General features: G+C 40.4%; 1 protein-coding gene across 1 annotated transcript in view; it reads left to right on the top strand.

The window, feature by feature from the left end:
* Nucleotides 1–20,109, top strand: part of LOC150077505 (uncharacterized) — a 340,997-nt gene that overhangs the window by 936 nt on the left and 319,952 nt on the right. Inside the window, exon 2 of the mRNA XM_090386345.1 lies at nt 4,086–4,634. Within this exon, the coding sequence (XP_090242471.1) occupies nt 4,121–4,634 (514 nt within the window). The 5' untranslated portion in view covers nt 4,086–4,120. The remainder of the gene's footprint in view (nt 1–4,085; nt 4,635–20,109) is intronic.

Consider the following 20,109-nt stretch of genomic DNA (forward strand, 5'->3'; position numbering starts at 1 on the left):
CTCCCCGGGTAATTCAGATTTTTTTTTTTTTTTTTTTTGGCTGGTGCAGCATAAGCCTCAGGCTTCCTTGCACCATATGGCTAATAATAATATAACTCTTTTATCCTATAAGAATGGTCAGCATCAATGATGCTGGTAAACTTTTATTTAGGGCAGATAACAAAATAAATATAAGTGCAAGAAAAAGTGCTATGTCAAGTGTTTAGTCAAATACTACTAATGTTTCCTCTTGACTCCAACAAGGTTCTTTTAGAAAATGTAAACATACGTCAGACAGTACTTATGGAAATCCAGAACCAAAGCAGTATCAGGTTCATGGGTGCCAGCAGGATATTTTTCAAGGTGGTGCATGTGGGAATAAATTTTTTGTTCACCAAATTTTCATAAAAATAGATAAATTAAAATATTAAAAATTGTGTATTACTTCGAAATCCAAAGGTGATGCGCTTGCACCATGCTGCCGGCACCCATGATCAGGTCCTACATTGAACAATTGAAAAACATATTCGAAAAATGGCACCCTTTTTTGTACAGAAGGATTTAGAGAGACTAGATAGTTTTCCCAAATCAGTTAAGCGGCACTTCATTCGGAAGATATTTTAATTTAAACCAGCCACTTTGGACAGCAACCTTCATTAGATCTGTCCCTGGAGGAGTCACAAGCCTTGTGCATAACAATTCCTTTCAACTTATGGCACTTACCACTAACTTTGAAGCAGTAGACTATTGTGAGACGAATTGCAAATCACAATAGGGTTACTCCTCACTATATAATCTATGTGCAACTTGGGAATTACAACCCCCTCCCACCCAAGCACACCTTGTGGTTTCATTAAGCAATTGCTGCTTCCTTTTCTATTACTAGGAGATTTCAATGGCAATTATACATTGTGGGATAGTGCAGATGGTTAGTGGGGAGAGTAGTATAATGGGTTTCATGCATTGAAAATAATGACCTTGCTCTTTTAAATGTGGGCTTAATACCTTTTTCCATGTACCTATTTGTGCTATTACTGTCATTGTTTTTTGAACTTTCTGTTTGCTCTCCTTCTCCCCTCCATGTATGTAAACATGGGAGTTTGAAGAAAATCCTTACGGAACGATTGCTTCTCCAGGATATCTACACTTATCAAATGATGACCCACATCATCTTTCAAAGATCCTGTGTTGGAAGATTGATTAAGCTGGCAGGAATGCCTTTAACTTTCCAGAAAGCAGATTTAAAAATCATCACAACACCTAGCAGATATTTTCATAAGCATATAAATGCACACAGAGATATCCAGCAGAATATCTTTTAAGCATATATGGCAAAAATATATTTTTGAAAGTTTTAAAATAAAAGTTTAAGAATAAGAACTTTAAAATAAGTCTTATAAGACTTTTTTTTTTTCAGTGTATGTTTTGTTTTAAATAAAAACAAAATTAAAGAATTTTAGAGCCAGATTTGATTCTGCTATTTCCCACATTTGATTGAATTTCAACAAACAATCAATTAATATGCTGATGGGATACTTCTTCTTGCTCAGATTAAGAACCTGAGGGGGGGCATAGATTCAAATTGAGGAAAGGCAGTTATAGAATAGATGTGCAGAAATTTGCCATTAGCCAGCGGGCAGTTGATTATTGCTGGAATAGACTTCCATCTGTCGTTGTTGAAGTTGATAGGCTTAAATAAATTTAAGGCTGAACTAGACAAACATTCGGAGTGACTGGATGGGTGAAATGGGAAGGTTTTTTGGCTGATGCTGTATAACTTGCTTTCTTGCATCATATGCTTCTGCTAATGCTAATATGTGTGAATCAGATTGCAGATAAAATCAATAGTAACTCTTCAAATGAAATGGATAATATGGTAATAAAAGTTTATGGATTTATTTATTAATGTTGGGGACATCAGTGATGGCCACATGCAGAAATGAAGTGTCGATGCATTTTGAAACTTTGTCATATTAGTTCCCAATAGTGACTGCTGTATTTGGCATGCCAAACTGTGCTAGATAAAAGCTACCACTAAACAATGGCAATAAGATTTATAAAAATTGTAAATAAGAAATCCACTTACACAATATCAGGTATACACAATGTAAAGTCCACTAACAATAGTCAACCAAACAACGTTGACCATGAACTTGTAATTCAAATTATGTTATCTACCAGAAAATTATAATCCAACTTAACACATTTCCAGCTGAATCAATTTATCTTATCTGACTGTGTACACCTTCAAACTGAAGATGTGCGAAGGCATGCAAGATGTGAAATGAAAACCAAAAATAAATTAATATTTAGACATCTGTTTTCCTCTAGAAGTAATTTTTCTGACCACGTCATGTTAATTTTTATTACAAAGTCATGGTGTTTTCCTTAAATGCTTGAGCAGATTGTTATGTGAATTGGTGTATAGACTGCAATGGCTAATGCTCATATCTGATTTTTTTTTATGGATTACACAAATTCTAACAAAATCAGTGGCACAGATAAAAATGTACTGAAGGAATGTTAAAACTGATATTTACATCACTGTGAAAACCATTTTAATTTTCAAATTTTTTTTAATTTGGTTCAAGACTCTTACTGTTGTAACCATTGCTGGATTAAAGCAGTAAAGTGTCACAGAAAGTACTGTCCAAGCAGCAGCAACTGCAATTCCAAAGATATTCACTTGCTTTCCACAATTTCCAAAACTGTAATAGAATGCACAGCAGAAAGAAAGGCAGAAAACAAGGCATGTGGGCTACAGATAACCTAACAGCTTCACATCTGCACATACCAAAGCATGTTACATCTGGTGCCAGAGTCGGAAGGATTATTTTAGATCTACTTCACATCTTCCGTCACATGAGCAACCAACTTTCAATTCAATTTGCAGATTTTGTTTGAGACAAAATCTGTAAAATGAATTTCCAATATACATTGCACCCTCCATTGATCTTAGAAATAATGGATGTGCAGTTGCAGACCAAACTACAATTGCTAACACTCTAAGGGAAAAATTTCTGCTGAATCTGCTGAAACATTGTATTCCTCAGAATTTCTAGCCCTCTAGCAAAAATATACAGCATTTGAAGCTGTCTTTTAACAAATGTGGTGTACAGTCAGCCAAATTGTTATCAGTATAATGTGCAGATGATGCTGCAAAACATCTCTTCTGCATTCCCCTCAACAAATGATCTATTGCCATGTCCTGATTATATATGCTATATATGCAGAGAAATATATGGAACAATGGACACTTCTGTGGAAAATATAAACATGATATACTGTTTTGGCTGAAACCTGGACTACAATTATGGATTTTTAGTCTCGTAAAATTAGAAAAGTAGCAATTCTAGCCATAACCTAAAAAAATATTGATATTGTTATTGATATGACTTTTTTTTTTTTTTTTTTTTTTTTTCAAGTAATACCTGACTATCTTAAGTTCCATTTGCATATAAAGATAATTTTTGAGGCAGTAAACAGAGTGGTTTTTTTTTTTAATACTAATTTAAAATTTTATGGAAAAAAAATATTGCTGAATTTTTGTTGTTCCAAAATGAATAAAATTTGGAATGCTTTATAAATCTTACTAAATTGCTCAGATATAAAATTTCACAAAATTCTGTTCACTAGAGTACAGTTATGTGCAGACATACTGAAGATAATTCTAATTTCAATCATTTGCTAACTTGCAAAAATATGTAACAAATTTACACCAGATAAAAAGAAAGAATTATATATTATAATAAATGTACCCATGCACCTTGTTTTAAGTAATCTGCTAGTTGTGTCCTGCATTATTAAGGTGGGAATCAAATAAATTATTAATTTTTGATAGCCTTTAACTTCTGTGACAATCTGAGCAAATTATTATTGTAATAAATAATATTTTTAAATTCAGAGAAAAAAAATTTCTATTTGCACAGCATTTAAATGTTACCACAATTTTTATTTATTTATTATTATTATTTTTTTAAATAGTTCAGGAATATTCAAATTTAAAATTTTACTCAGTTTTGTGGAATTTGTTTAGCTTTTTTGTTCAAATAATTTTCTTTCTGATTTATTTTATTTTATTATTATTATTATTATTATTATTTTAGAGTCTCCATTCGAGTATTTACATAGGAATTAAAAGATGCCTACAGCATTTAGAGTGGCAGTATGTTTTAATTCTGTGAAAAATGTTGTACACCAGTTCCAACAGAAACTGTTTTTTAAAAGATATTACAACAGAGGAACTATTTTGGGAATTCTGTGTTATCTGTCTACTCCTCAATTATTGAAGTTGGCTTCAGTTCCAGTTATCTCACTACATCATTTTAATTCATCTAGTATTAATTTAAGTGACTCTAATCAAAAGCAGTATGAAATAATGTATCCAGAACAACAAGTGACTATTTATGCATGTGAAGAACTGTATAAAGAATGGAGAGTCCAGAAAAAGTTCAGAAATATTCCTGAGAGTGGTGTGACAATAAATATTAAATACATAGATACAGCTGTAACAGAAACAGAAGAATTAAGAGCACGTTTAGATGCTCCTGTGGTTTTGTGTCTTCATGGTATTCCAGGAAATTATGGTGTGTTTAGTCATTTAATTACCTTTCTTGGGCAGAGAGGTATACGAGTTATAGTACCAACATTTCCAAGTAAGTGATCTGATATGTGTAAAATTTAGATTTTTGATTGGAAAAATTTAATTTGGATTTTGATTTGGAAAATTTAATTTTGATTTTTAATTTTGATTTGGAAAATTAAATGGAAAATTTCCTCCATTGTCCTCCCCAGTTCTCAGCTGGAATGGGCAGGAACTGTCTACTCCTGCAGAGATTGCAAATGGCTTAGGGGTGGTATTTTTAGTTATTGACTTGACAGCATATGATTCATCATTTCAAAAGATTTAGGCTTTAGCTGAAAAATCCCATCTGAATTTCAGAACCACATTCTGTCTCTCGTACAATCAACCACTTAATATGTTAGAACTTCAAGAGGCTCTGTCCACTGCAAAGAACAGTGTTGCTCGCCCCATGGAATATACTACATAATGCTGCAACACCTAGACAATAAATCACTATCTTTGCTGCTGACCTATGGCGCCTCCGTAGCCAGGTGGGAAGGAGCAGCAGTGAGTAGCACACGCTTCTTGATTAGACCGGGGTTTGAGCCGGTCACCACCAAATACGGAGGATGCAGAAAGGTCGGGGAATGACCACCGCATATCCCCGGAGCAATATGGCCTTAGTTGCTAATGCTCCTAAAAACCAAATAACAACAAAAGCTGCTGACTTTCTACAATCGCATCTTCATGGGACTTTCATGGAGAGTTCCATTTGCTGAGCCACAACCGCCCCCAGTTTTTGGCATCACTCTTTTGTACTAGCAATACCCAAACCAAGGAAAGACCTCTCTATTCCTAATAATTATAGACCCATTTCTCTCACAAGCTGCTTAAGTAAAACCGTAGGAAGAAAAACTAATACACCGTCGACTGACGTGGTACCTGACGTGGTCAGAACAAACTGATCATCCCTGGATCTCATGATCAAAGCTGAAACAAACATCAGGAATGCGTTTATCCAAAATAAACATTTCGTCATGGTATGCCTGAATATAGAGAAGGGCTTTTTACACCAGTTGGCATTTTGATATCCTGAGAGATCTTCATTCCTTGATCTGAGAGGCCACTTACGGTATTCCATATCATTTTCGGGCCCCGGGTACCAAGCGAATTTGAGGTCAAGCGATATGTTTTGCGATCCGTAGAGTGATCTTCAAAAGCGAATAAAGTTATTTCGAAGTTCCCACTTTTCTCTTAGCAATCTTATTTTTCAATCCGTTCTATACTTGAAACGTTACAAGTTAGAACACAGAAAGGAAACCCACCTTTCTTTATTTATCCATATATTTCTAGTTACTAAACAACTAACACTTAAACCGCCCAGCGGCACCCCCCTCGACGTGGGCACCTGTACGTGGTGAGGGGACCTCCCAGTGACGCTGCTGGACTTCCAGACTAGCATCACTGGGATCCAACGCCCACAGCCCAGGTTCCAGGCTTACATCAATGGAATCCGGCGTGTTTGCCGTGCGCTGCGACCCGTGGAAATTCGGAAAGGGGGATCCTGGTGGTTGAGGGGCCCCAGCTTCAATACACCACTTTGGCCCCTGCTTCGACAAGATGGGAGGTCCTCGAAGGCCCGGCTAGGATCAATCGGCTAGTAGGCTTGCCTGCGAGGGTCAACCGTGTCAATGCAATGGTTGGCCCCTGGTGCCAAGCGTTTCCGTGGCCAAGCGATTCTCGTGCGTTTAAAGAGCGTTTTTTGGTAAGCGACTAGGTTCTATTTTGCTTTCTCCCTTACTTATTAAACCTTTTCGTTAAGTAGCTTCATTTTCTTAAAAGTACTAAGAGGTGAGCCCAGAAGAAGGAAAGAACCTTTTTCTTTAATTTAGTACTCCTACTAACTATATTAACCTATACGCTTGGCCACAAGCGGCACTGCTCCTGCCTCCCCGTGGCGGGGCCGGTAACCTGGGTGGTAAAGGTAAACCCCCAGGGCCAAAAGGAGCTAACATGGATACAAATAATTATCCCCCTTTAGAGCCATTGAGCTCAAGACAAGAGACTCCCGATATTGACCATGACTCTGTTCACCCAAAAAGGCTTCGAACAGAAGCAAAATGTCCAAATGAGATACCGAATTTCTTGGTGGTACATTCGTTATCTGCCCAACCTGTAGGCAAGTTATCACCATTCTTGATACAGAAGTGTTTAGAGTCCATTGCAGGGTCACCAAAAATGGTGAAGCGACTACAATCCGGAGACCTCCTGATCGAAACAGCCACCTCAAAACATTCTGAGCGGCTGTTAAATACAACGTCTTTTGGGGGGCTAACAGTATCCGTTACTCCCCACAGAACCTTAAATTCATCAAGAGGTGTGATCAGTGAGTGGGACCTAACTTCAGTCTCCGAAGAAGAACTACTCCAAGAACTTAGTAGTCAAAAGGTAACAAGTGTAAAAAGAATCATGACTAAAAAAGATGGGAATCTAACTCCAACTAGAACCATCATTTTAACATTCAGTACTCCAGACTTACCATCCTCAATCAAAGCTGGCTATTTGAATTGCCGTATTAGACCATATATTCCGAATCCCGTTCGTTGCTTCAAATGCCAGAAATATGGTCATTCACAGCAGGCATGTAGAGGTGACTCCATCTGTCCCATATGCGGATCTAAAGACCATACTCAAGCTGATTGCTCAGTGGCAACCCCTGCGTGTCCAAACTGCAAGGGAAGTCACCCTGCCTTTTCCAAATCTTGCGAATTATGGATTACAGGGAAAAAAATTCAAAAATATAAAGTAGAAAATAAAGTTACGTTTCCTGAAGCACGTAGGCAAGTAATGTTGAACATGCCTAGCAGTCGATCCTACGCTGTTCGCACTAGAAACTATGTATCTACTGGAGCACAAACAGATGTATCAATCCCGCCTAATACCTCAATGGCTAATTGGCTTAAATCTACCCTTTCAAATTCAAAAAAAGAAAATCCTCAAAATAAAACTAGCGAAGCTACAAATACCCCAATCAGTATCCCTAGTGATACTCCATCGGTCCCATATGATACAGAGCAAAGGAAATCTGACACAGGTTCAAAACAAATGGAAACTCCTACCAACAGTATGGAAGTAGATGAGCGTTTAGATAATGGGGAACCCATTTTGGAACTCCATGCAAATGACACCATGGATTCAGTACGCCCCTATTTTCCGAAAAAAGATAAAATAAAACAAGACAGACCGAAATGCTCCACTTCTAAAAAACAGTCAGACCAATCGAGCACAACTAAAATCAAATAATGTCTAATATCATACAGTGGAACTGCAGAGGACTAAGAAGCAATTCTGACGACATAAAAGATTTACTGATTAAATATAATCCGATAGGAGTATGTCTACAAGAAACTTTCTTATCATCTCAAGCTTCACCAAAATTTACAAACTATACAATATATAGAAAAGACAGGATTTCGGAGTCTCCTGCTCGCGGAGGAGTAGCTGTGCTTATAAAATCAAACATACCGTCCAGGCAAATTCAATTACAAACTAGTCTAGAAGCTGTGGCAGCACGTATTTCAATCGGTATATCAATTACCCTAACTTCTATATATATATCCCCTTCTCAACCATTGTCAAATACAGAACTTGATAATTTGGTTATGCAACTACCATCTCCAATCTGCCTTTTTGGTGATTTCAATGGCCACCATCCATTATGGGGGTCGCCTGCGATTGACACAAGAGGCAACTTAATAGAAACATTCATGAATAATAACAACCTAACTATACTAAATTCTGGATCTCCCACTTATATTCACCTATCTACAGGATCTACTTCTGCAATAGACTTGTCAATCTGCTCACCAGCAATTTTCCCAAGTATGACATGGTCAGTGCTAAACTATCCTCTAAACAGTGATCACTTCCCAATCCTTTGCTCATTACAAACACGAGTAACTGCAAATCTAGAACACCGATCCACCTGGAAGTTCAAGAAGGCAAACTGGGAGAGCTACTGTACCCAGGTCCAGTTAGACAGGAGTTATGTTCAGCAACATCCAATTGAAGACGTAACTAACTACATTACCAATCAGATACTAAATGCAGCAAAAAATTCAATTCCGAAGTCACGACCCCACAAGTGCTCCCACCATAACAACTGGTGGAACACAGATTGTTCTAATGCCAAGCGTGAGAAAAACCGTGCTTGGAACAAATTCCGTAAGTTTCCTACAACCAGTAATCTGATAGAATACAAAAGACTTAAAGCCAAAGCAAGGCAGATTAGGAGAAAAGCCAAGCGTGACTCCTGGATCTCATTTGCCTCAACTATCACCAAAGACACTGACCCACGATTCATTTGGAGAAGAATTAAAGCGCTAAATGGAAAATTCACTCGACCACCCTCTCCAATACTCTGTTGGAATGGAAAAGATCTCTCGGCACCTAAGGAAATCGCCAATGCGCTAGCAGAATCATTTTCTTCAATATCTGCTTCTGCTTCCTACTCCATCTCCTTTCAGCGCATCAAGGCAGATGCAGAACGCCGCAAAATTAACTTTTCCACACGGCTCTCACTTCCATACAATCAACCATTTAATATAACAGAACTCAAAGAATCCTTAAATAAATCTTCAAATAGTGCTGTCGGCCCAGACGACGTACATTACATCATGCTAAAACATTTACTTGAAGAGGACTTACGTACCCTATTGATCTTCTATAATCGAATCTTCTCAGAAAATGATTACCCACTTTCGTGGTGTCACTCTCACATACTTGCCATACCAAAACCAGGCAAAGACCCTTCTTTGGTTAACAATTATAGGCCAATATCTCTCACAAGCTGCATGGGGAAAATTTTTGAGAGAATGATACATACGAGGCTTACCTGGATCTTAGAAGCAGAGAACCTTTTAACAGATCATCAGAGCGGCTTTCGTAAGAACAGATCCACTCTTGATGTACTTATCAAAGCTGAATCGAATATTCGGAATGCCTTTGTCATGAAGCAACATCTAGTCATGGTCAATTTAGATATTGAAAAGGCATTTGATACTACCTGGCGACATGGTATTATTATGGACCTTTATCACCTAGGACTAAGGGGTCATCTCCCTCAGATAATTCAGAATTTCCTGCGCCACCGCTCTTTTCAGGTCCGTTATCAGAACGTACTGTCTACACCCCATATTCAGGAAGAAGGAGTACCACAGGGATCTATACTCAGCGCAACATTATTTGCAATTCGAGTCAACAGCATAACTAAAGACATCCCCAAAACTGTGGAGGCTTATATGTACGCGGATGACCTAGCAATCTCCTGCCAATCTCAAAGCATGAACACCATTGAGCGTCAACTCCAACTTGCCATTAACAGAATTGAATCCTGGATGTCACGCAACGGATATCGACTAGCTGAACAAAAGTCTACCACCACTCACTTTTGTAAGAAACGTGCTGTCCACCACCATCCTGAATTACGGCTAAACAATTGTCCAATACCAGTTGTAAACAGCATCAGATTTCTCGGTCTGATATTAGATAGTAAGCTTAACTTCCAAGCACATATCACATATCTACGAACTACTTGTCTAAAACAGTTAAACATGCTTCGATCAGTCTCATCCATGTCATGGGGAGCTGATCGGTACTCCTTACTTCACCTCTACAAATCTCTGATCCGTTCACGGTTAGATTATGGTTCTCCCGTATATGACTCAGCTAGGAAAAGCACATTAGATCGGCTGAATGTCATCCAGCACAGTGCCCTGAGGACTGCTCTGGGCGCATTCAGGACTTCTCCCATGCAAAGTCTTTATGTTGAAGCCCACGAGCCGCCATTACATCTTCGTAGGAAAACATTATTGCTTTTCTATGCTTCTAAGATCCAGAGTCTTCCATCGCACCCCAGTTGGGAGTATCTTTATCACACTCGGTGGGATTCTTTTTATGAGAATAAACCACATGAAAATCGTCCTGCTTCACTCAGGATCAAAGATCTTATTCACAGTTGGAATATTGATTTAGCTGATATTTTTCAGAACACAACTGCACCTGTTCCACCCTGGATGTATGTTTGTGCCTCACATGATACATATTTTCTCCAGTGGGGGAAGAATGTCATACCTCCCAAAAACATGAGACAGTTGCACTCAGCCCATGCTACCCATAACTCCGATGCATGTAAAATATATACCGATGGGTCGAAAACTGATAGTAAGGTAGGTGCTGCAGCTGTTTTTCCTACATGTACAATTTCAGCCACACTACCTTTATCATGCAGTGTCTTCACTACTGAACTTTATGCCATCAAGTTAGCACTTAGTAAGATTATTGAACTTTGCATCTCACCCGCAATAATCTACACGGATTCCCTCAGTGCTATCAATGCCATAAGGAAGAATTTCTCCTCTCCTCATCCTACATTGAAAGAAATTCATTCTCAACTATTTTCCTGTAGTGTGTCCAATCAGTCAATCACATTTTGCTGGATCCCTGGCCATTCTGGCATTCCGGGAAATGAAAGTGCAGACTTTGCCGCTAAACATCCTCAACCCACTCTCTCACAACATCCTCAGGTTCCATACACTGATTTTAAACCTGTTATTCATAAAGCATGTTACAACAACTGGTCACAGATATGGAAAAGGAATACTAACAGCAAACTTTACCAAATAAAACAAGAACCAAAGCTGTGGCTCTCCTGCTTCAGACCAAACAGACGTGAGGAAGTGGTGTTGGCAAGGCTAAGAATTGGACATACGCATCATACCCATCTATACTTGCTACTTGGAGAAATCCCACCTCAGTGTTCATCCTGTAACAGTCGGCTTACGGTCCGCCATTTTCTGCTTGATTGTCCCTTGCATTCAACCATCCGGTCAAACACGTTTCAATCAGTTTCCAGGCTTAATGTATCACCTGATTTATCCCATATTCTAGGAAACAATGCAAATATTGAAGAACTTTTAATATACTTAAAATGTATTGGCCTATATAAAAGTATATAATTTAACAATCATAAAGATAGGGTCATGCAATTAAACGATGAATAGACACAATTTGGCCTCAGTTGCCCTTGTGTCTTTAAACCCAATCACAACAACAACAACAATGCAATGGTCCGAGGGACAGGATTCAGGCTGGCGGCGGTGCGGGTATGGTGTCTGGGTAGCCCTGGCGTTCCACTCCTGAGCGCATTTATTGCATGCCGGGTAGTGGGCGTCCCTTTGGGCTCCGTGGTGGGTGGGGAGCCCGGGCACTGAACCATATAAAAACTCTATGAATCCTGATAAACTAACTTCTCAGGGACCCCAACCCCATCCCTATCTGAAACCATTGACAAAGATGCAGATAGCATTATTGCTAAAAAGAATTACTGACAAAGAATTACTGCGCGAAGGGATGGAAAACTTGTTAAAACCAGGAGCGTTATCCTGACTTTTAACTCTCCTATACCTCCTGATGAGATTAAAGCTGGATACATCAATTGTTCAGTGCGTCCATACGTTCCGAACCCTTTACGGTGTTTTAAATGCCTTAAGTATGGACATTCTCAAATGGCCTGCCGTGGAGTCCTTGCATGCGCTCGATGCTGTGCAAAGGACCACGAAACAACAGCATGCATGTTCAGCCGCAAAACCCACCTGTATTAACTGTGAGGGAGAACAACCGGCCTACTCACGAGCATGCCAGAGGTGGAAAGAAGAAAAAGAAATTCAACGGCTGAAGGCAGAGCTAAATATATCATACCAGGAGGCAAGGAAATCGGTGAAACCCCTGAATATCAACAAACCTACCTATGCCTAGAAGGTAGCAGGGAGATGTTTCGTCGGTACTCAGACGGACATGACCATTCTTCCAAAGGAGTCTTTCATTCCCATCGCGCGTTACCTCTTAAGTTCTCAAAAACCTGCACAGAAAAACCAATCAGCTGCCACTCCTGTATCAGTACCTCCTAATGCTCCACAAGTAACAAAGGTAATTATGAAAGAAAAGAATAAGAAAGGGGAAGTCCCCCCTAGTAATCAAGAAAACATGGATGTCGAGCAGAAGGAGGTACACGAAGATTCAGTCTTGGAACTCTTTGCGGGGAAGAAATGGACACGGGACAGTGTCCATTCTTCCCCAAAAAAGATAAACCCAAGACTGATAAAAGTAAGCCTTCAGCACCTGGGAAGCCGCCTGATGGACCCACCAAGCCAAAATAATGGCTAAATTCCTACAGTGGAATTGTCGTGGATTCCAGCGAAATACTGATGACATCAAGGCCCTCCTGCAAAAGCACGAGCCAGTTTGCTTTTGCTTGCAGGAGACTTACCTAAAGGCAAATGATGATCCCACAATGCATAACACCACAATTTTTCGTAAGGATAGAATTGCGGATGGTCCTGCTCATGGAGGAGTGGCTATCCTTGTGGGAAACCAGACCCCAGCTCAACCCTTGCTAATTACAACTAGCATAGAAGCTGTTGCAATTTGCTTTACAGTTTGATTTTTATTAACGGTCTGCTCTATTTATTTGCCACCTGGGATTGACATCTCCCAGGAAGACCTTGATGATCTTGTAACGCAGTTGCCTCCCCCTTTCTTACTTTTTGGGGATTTTAATGGACATAACACCCTGTGGGGTAGTGCTAACATCAATGGAAGGGGACGATTCATAGAGCGTATGGTCAATGACAATGACCTCTCCATTCTAAACACTGGAACAAACACCTTCTTCCACATGCCTACCCGTACCTTTTCTGCCATTGATCTCTCTATATGCTCCCCTTCTCTACTCCCTTCACTCACTTGGGAAGTGGAGGAGAATCCATACAGAAGTGATCACTTCCCTGTGATAACCTTGTTACACAGTGGGAGACCATGTCTTCCTTTTAGGTTACCACGGTGGAAGTTTGATCACGGTGACTGGAATGCCTTCCAGCATCAGGCAAATTTTGACCACAGTACAGTCAGTCGGGAGCCTATCAATGACGCAGTAAAGTACATCACAGAAATCATTGTCCAAGCAGCTGCGAATGCTGCCCCAAAAACATCTGCTTGGTTTCCACCATTTCCCAAACCTTGGTGGAATTCACAATGCATAACAGGAAAAAAGGCTCAAAACAAAGCGTGGGGGATATTTCGCCGATATCCTACCACGAACAACCTTATAGCCTTCAAACGTGCACGAGCCAAAGCACGCTACATCCGTCGTCAGAGTCAAAAGGAATCGTGGATCCGTTTTACATCATCTATTAACCAGTCTACCAACTCTAAGGTAGTCTGGGATAAAATCCGGAAAATAAAGGGAAAATATACATCCCACCCTTCTTCAATCCTAGATTATAATGGATGCACTATTGCAGACCCAACTGCAATAGCCAATGCTCTTGGGGAAACATTTTCTAACATCTCCGCAACATCCTCGTATTCCCCAGAGTTTCTGGTCCTAAAACATAAAATCGAAAAACAAGCACTTAATTTTAAGTCCAAGGGCCTCTATCCCTACAACGGGGCATTCACTATAGAGGAACTGAAAAGAGCCCTCACTCTTTCCAAAGCAAGTGCTGTTGGACCAGATGGCATCCATTATGAAATTATTAAACATCTTTCACCAAAATCTATGGATTGTCTGCTCCTTCTGTATAACAGAATCTTTATTGAAGGGCAGTTTCCGGACTCCTGGCGAAAGGCAATCGTTCTTGCCTTTCCTAAGCCAGGAAAGGATCCAAAATTCACCACCAATTATCGTCCTAATGTTCTGACTAGCTGTCTGTGCAAAATCCTGGAGAGAATGGTTAATTCTCATTTAATGTGGTATCTAGAATCAAATGACCTTCTCTCCAACATCCAGTGCGGCTTCCGAAGGAACCGGTCCACTTTGGACCATCTTATTAGATTGGAAACATCCATCCAGGATGCTTTCCTAAAACGAGAACACTTGGTGTCGGTGTTCTTTAACATGGAGAAAGCGTATGACACAACTTGGAAATTTGGCATCTTAAAAGATCTGCATAGCCTTGGTCTTAGGGGGCAACTCCCAATTTTTATTAAAAACTTTTTAGCCAATCGATCTTTCCAAGTTCGCGTGGGATCCTCACTCTCTCGTTCCTTCAGCCAAGATGAGGGAGTACCACAAGGATCAGTATTAAGTGTCACGCTTTTCACCATCAATGTAAATTCCATCACAGAACAACTTCCTCCAGCTGTAAACAGTGCCCTCTATGTTGAAGACTTTAGCATTTTTTGTCAGTCATGCAACATGAGGGTTATTGAAAGACAACTGCAGAAAGCCATTGATAGTCTGAATTCCTGGCCACTTGCTAATGGCTTCAGGTTCTCGCCGGAGAAGACCGTTTGCGTACACTTTTGTCGTAAGCGTAATCTTCATCCTGAACCTGAATTAAGGCTCGGACAATATGCTATTCCAGTAGCAGAGGACACAAAATTCTTGGGACTCAGATTTGACAAAAAGCTGACCTTTCTGGATCATATCCGTCAGCTCTGCACAAAGTGCTCTCTGCACGCTCTCCTCTACATCTTGGGGAGCAGACCGATGCACCCTTCTTTGGCTTTACCGTGCACTTGTGCGATCCAAACTAGATTATGGGTCCCAAGTATATTCCTCAGCCAGAGACAGTGTCCTTCCATGGCTGGACCCCGTCCATCATCAGGCCCTACATATTGCTACTGGAGCATATATCACATCTCCTGTCCAGAGCTTATACGTCGAAGCAAACGAACGACCGTTATCGCTTCGACGTAAGCAGTTGTCTTTAAAGTACACTTTGAAACTGAAATCCCTGCCAGACCATCCTGCGTGGCCATTCGTTTTTGAGCCACGATGGGAAAATTTATATAATACCCGTAAGACTGCCAATCGTCCTTTTGGTATTCGTCTCCAAGAGCTACTCAAAGAACTTAATATCAAGGTAGACAAGGTTTCCCAAACACCAAAGCAACCCTTTCCACCCTGGCATGCTCAGATCCCGGCATGTGACTTGTCTCTTAGAAATTGGGGAAAGTCGGACACTCCCTCATCTGTCTACCTGCAGCTTCATTCAGCACACCGAACTGAATATTCCAACATCACGCCAGTATACACAGATGGTTCGAAGTCGGAATCATATGTGGGATCTGCTGCTGTCTTTACAGACACCACTACATCGGAGCAGATTCCCTCTGAATGCAGCATATTTACTGCAGAGCTGCACGCTGTAGAGTTAGCCTTGGATCACATTAGTGAATGCCAATACCAACGGTTGATTTTATATTCCGACTCTCTCAGCATGTTACAGGCTTTAATATCTGTGAGATATAATCCTCATCCAGTTCTGTCTAGCATTCAGCAGAAGATTCACTTCCTCCGTGGACCTGAATATGATATCCGTTTCTGCTGGATTCCCAGCCACATTGGAATTAGGGGAAATGATTTGGCTGACAACGCAGCCAAATCAGCAATTCCCAATAATAATCCGTGCCTGTCAGTCCCCTATACAGACTACAGGCAAATAATACACGAGAAAATACACTCCCATTGGCAGGATTCGTGGAATAGACAGACTGCGAATAAATTATATCGTGTAAAGCCTGTAATTGAACCGTGGCAGTCTAGTCTGCGCAGGAATTGTAAGGAGGAAGTTGTTCTTGCCCTGACCCGCATAGGACATAGTCATTTGACACATTCTTTTTTGCTGAGGGCTGATGACCCTCCTATGTGTGAGTTCTGTGGCACAATTTTATCAATTAGACACATTTTAATTGATTGTCCAGATTTTAGCAATATCCGTTTTACCGCTTTTAATCCTCTGAATGAGCCGTATACACTCAGTCAGATTTTATCTGACAATGACAATGTGTCTGCTGTTTTTAGCTTTTTAATATCAATAAATATTTTTACTCGTATATAAAATTTACATTTTTCTTTTATATATTTGTTATACCTTTTGACATAGTGACCTAACTAATTAGGTCACTGAAAGATTAAAATTTTTTATAAATGACATGGTCTTGGCGCATTATAGCCTTAGTAGATAATGCGCCAATAAAATCAAAACCAAATCAAACCAAACCCAGCGGCACTGCCCCTGCCTCTCCGTGGCGGGGCCGAAAACCTTGGCAGATGTATTTGCCAAGTGCGAAAAGGAGCAAACATGGCAAATACAGACCATGTTGATACAGAAAATGACAACCCAAACAAACAGAAGACTGACTGGATGGAGCACCCCTGCCCTCTTTCTTGATTTTCCATTTGTTAAGTAGTCAGCCTATGAGTAAATTGTCTTCTTTTGTCATCCAAAAACATCTTGAGGGTATTGCAGAATCTCCCAAGACTGTGAAGAGACTGTAATCAGGAGACCTTTTAATAGCATTAGCATTAGTAGAGGCATTTGATGCAAGAAAGCAAGCTTATGCAGCATCAGCCAAAAAAAAAAAAAAAAACCACTTCCACTTCACCCCTCTGTTCGTTCGAAATACCTGTCCAGCTGAGCCTTAAACTTGTTTAGGCTATCAACTTCCACGACAAGGGATGGAAGTCTGTTCCACCAACCAACCACCCGCTGGCTAAAGGCAAATTTCCGCACGTCTATCCTATATCTGTCTTTCCTCAATTTGAATTTATGCCCTCTCAGGTGATTATTCTGAGCAAGAGGCAGTATCCCATCAGCATTGAGCATGCTCAAGCCATTCAAGGCTTTGTACACCTCTATCAGATCACCTCGCTGCTGCCTAGTCTCCAGACACTGTAATTTCAAAAACTTAAGCCTTTCTTCGTAAGAGCACCCCTTTGTTCCATTCACTAGTCTTGTTGCCCTTCTCTGTACTCATTCCAGCAGCTCTACATCCTTCTTGAAATGATGCCTCCAGACCTGTATACAGTACTCTAGGTATGGCCTGACCATTGCCTTTAAAGAAGGGAATAATCACCTCCTTATCCCTGCTAGAAAAATTCCTATATATCATTGACAATATATCATGAGCTACTCTTGCAGCCCATCTGTACTGCTCAGAGAACTTCATATCTGCCTGCACAACCACCCCCAGGTCCCTTTCATTCTCTACCACTATCAGTGTAGTACCACAGAGTTGATATGTTGCTCTGGGATTGCTGTTTCCCATATGTTGTACTTTACATTTGTCAATGTTAAACTTCATTTGCCACCTCTCAGCCCATCTGCTCAACCTTTCAAGATCCTGTTGCAGCAGCATAGTGTCAGTATTGTCCTTGACAACCCTGCCAACCTTCGTATTGTCTGCAAACTTGGACATTAAGCTTGATATACCATCATCAATATCATTTATAAATACAGAATACAATAATAGACCCAACACTGAACCCTGAGGGACTCCACTAATAACAGCGACGAGCAGTGTCCATTGATTACCACTCTGTCTTCTCCCCCTCAACCACCCCTTTATCCCTAGCAGCAATTTGCCTCCAATGCCACATTGCTCCAATTTGTGCAGCAGCCTTTCATGTGCAACAGTATCAAAAGCCTTTCTAAGATCCAAGTATATAATATCAAAGTTATTCCCTGCATCCAGTTCTTTTGTGACTGCATCATAGTATTCGATCAAATTGGTCAGGCAAGACTTCCCCTTAACAAAACCATGCTGTGTCCGAGCTATAACTGAAGTCTTGTCTAGATGAACCTGCAGTGCTTCTTTAACCAGAGCCTCCATTAATTTTTCTGGAACAGAAGTTAAACTCACAGGTCTATAATTACTTGTGTCAGCCTTTGATCCTCCTTTGTGAATTGGGGTCACATTTGAACATCTCCAGTCTGTGGGTACCACCTCTGAGTCCAAGGAAGCTCTCATAATTATGGCTAAGGGTTTGCTTACTTCCTTTGCCGCCTCCTTTAATATAACTGGATAGATCCCATCCACCCCAGGTGCCTTTCTTGTGTTTATCTTCAACAATTTCTCCTCCACTTTACTCTCAGTTATTACAAGATTCTCTAGCTTACTGCCAGAGTTGAATACACCTCTGGCATTCCCCTCACTGAATAACTCCTCATGTGTGAATTTCGATGCAAAATATTCATTTAGTGTGTTAGCTACCTAAGCAGGATCATCAACAGTTGAACCATCGATATTTAGTGGACTAATCTGATTCATCCCCTTCCTTCTAGAGTTTACATAAGTAAAGAACTCTTTGCTGTTTTTTTTTGCCTCCCTTGCCAAAGATTTCTCGTAATCTGCCTTCGCCTGCCTAACCTCCTTTGTAACTTTGTTACAGATCAACTTGTATCTATCATAGGCTTCTGTGTCACGTGTTAATTTGTATGTATCCCATGCATTTTTCTTCTCTGCCATATGTCTCATTAGTTCATGTGACATCCATTTAGGCCTAAACCTTCAACAATATTCCTTAGTTGGTATATAAAGCCTAGTAGCTTCTAAGATAAGTTCTTTGAATGCTTCCCATTTTGAATTTGCTGTTGGTAACATCATCAGTTGGTCCCACTGTATAGAATTTAAATACTGTCTCAGTCCATCGTAATCGCCTTTACAAAAGCAATAACCCTTCCCTTTACCCCTAATGGTAAAAAAAAAAAAAGGTAAAGTGCAGCCATTATCAACCCACTGCAGGATGGAAGCCTCCTCAACAATTCATGCTGAGGGAAATGGACCATAATCTGCCACGCTGGTCCAGTGCGGGTTGGCAGATCGACCGTATTCAGCAGTCAGGGGCTTGAACCCCGGTCTACTCAAAGAGCGTGTACTACTGTACTCCCGCGGCCCCGGGTGCCAAGCGTTATAGTGATCAAGCGATTCTCAGTGATTTCTAGAGCGTTTTTCTTGAAGCTGCAGTTTTTGTTCAGTTAAAAAAGTTTTCTTACGTTTTCATTAAATACTAGTAAACTTAGACTTACGATCTGTAAGTAAGTTTCAGAAAGGCAAATCACCTTTCTTTTTTTCATTTAAACTAATATACTAACTCTTATACCGCTTGGTCACTCTAGCGGCACTGCTCCTGCCTCCCCGTGGCGGGGCCGGTAACCTGGGAGAAGAAATCCACTCTCCCGGGGCTGAAAGGAGCAAAGATGGATAACAATTCGTTTCCACCTTTAGAGCCTCCGAGCTCAAAACTAGTGACTAAACACACCGATGATGACTTCTCCCAACCCAAGAGGTTGAAAACAAATCCTCAAGAGGAGATACCAGCATTTCTCATACTGCACTCTACATCAGACCAGCCTTTGAGTAAATTGTCCCCATTCCTTGTGCAAAAATGCTTAGAGGCTGTCGCAGGTTCACCAAAATCAGTAAGGCGACTCCAGTCTGGGGATCTTCTGGTAGAGACCATGAAATCCCAGCATTCTGCAAAGCTATTAAATCTGACAACTTTCGGCGGACATCCAATAAAAGTCACTCCCCATGCCACCTTAAATTCCTCCAAGGGAGTAATTGCAGAATGGGACTTATTAACCGTATCAGAGGAGGAAATAGTCAAAGAGCTACGAGAACAAAGAGTCATCCAAGCCAGGAGAATCATGACTCGTAAAGATGGTACTCTCATTCCAACAAGGAGCATAATCCTCACTTTTAGCTCTCCCATCTTACCA

This window comes from Mastigoproctus giganteus, chromosome 12 (genome assembly GCF_048544385.1).
Source record: "Mastigoproctus giganteus isolate SK-2022 chromosome 12, ASM4854438v1, whole genome shotgun sequence".
NCBI classification, from domain to species: Eukaryota; Metazoa; Arthropoda; class Arachnida; order Uropygi; family Thelyphonidae; genus Mastigoproctus; species Mastigoproctus giganteus.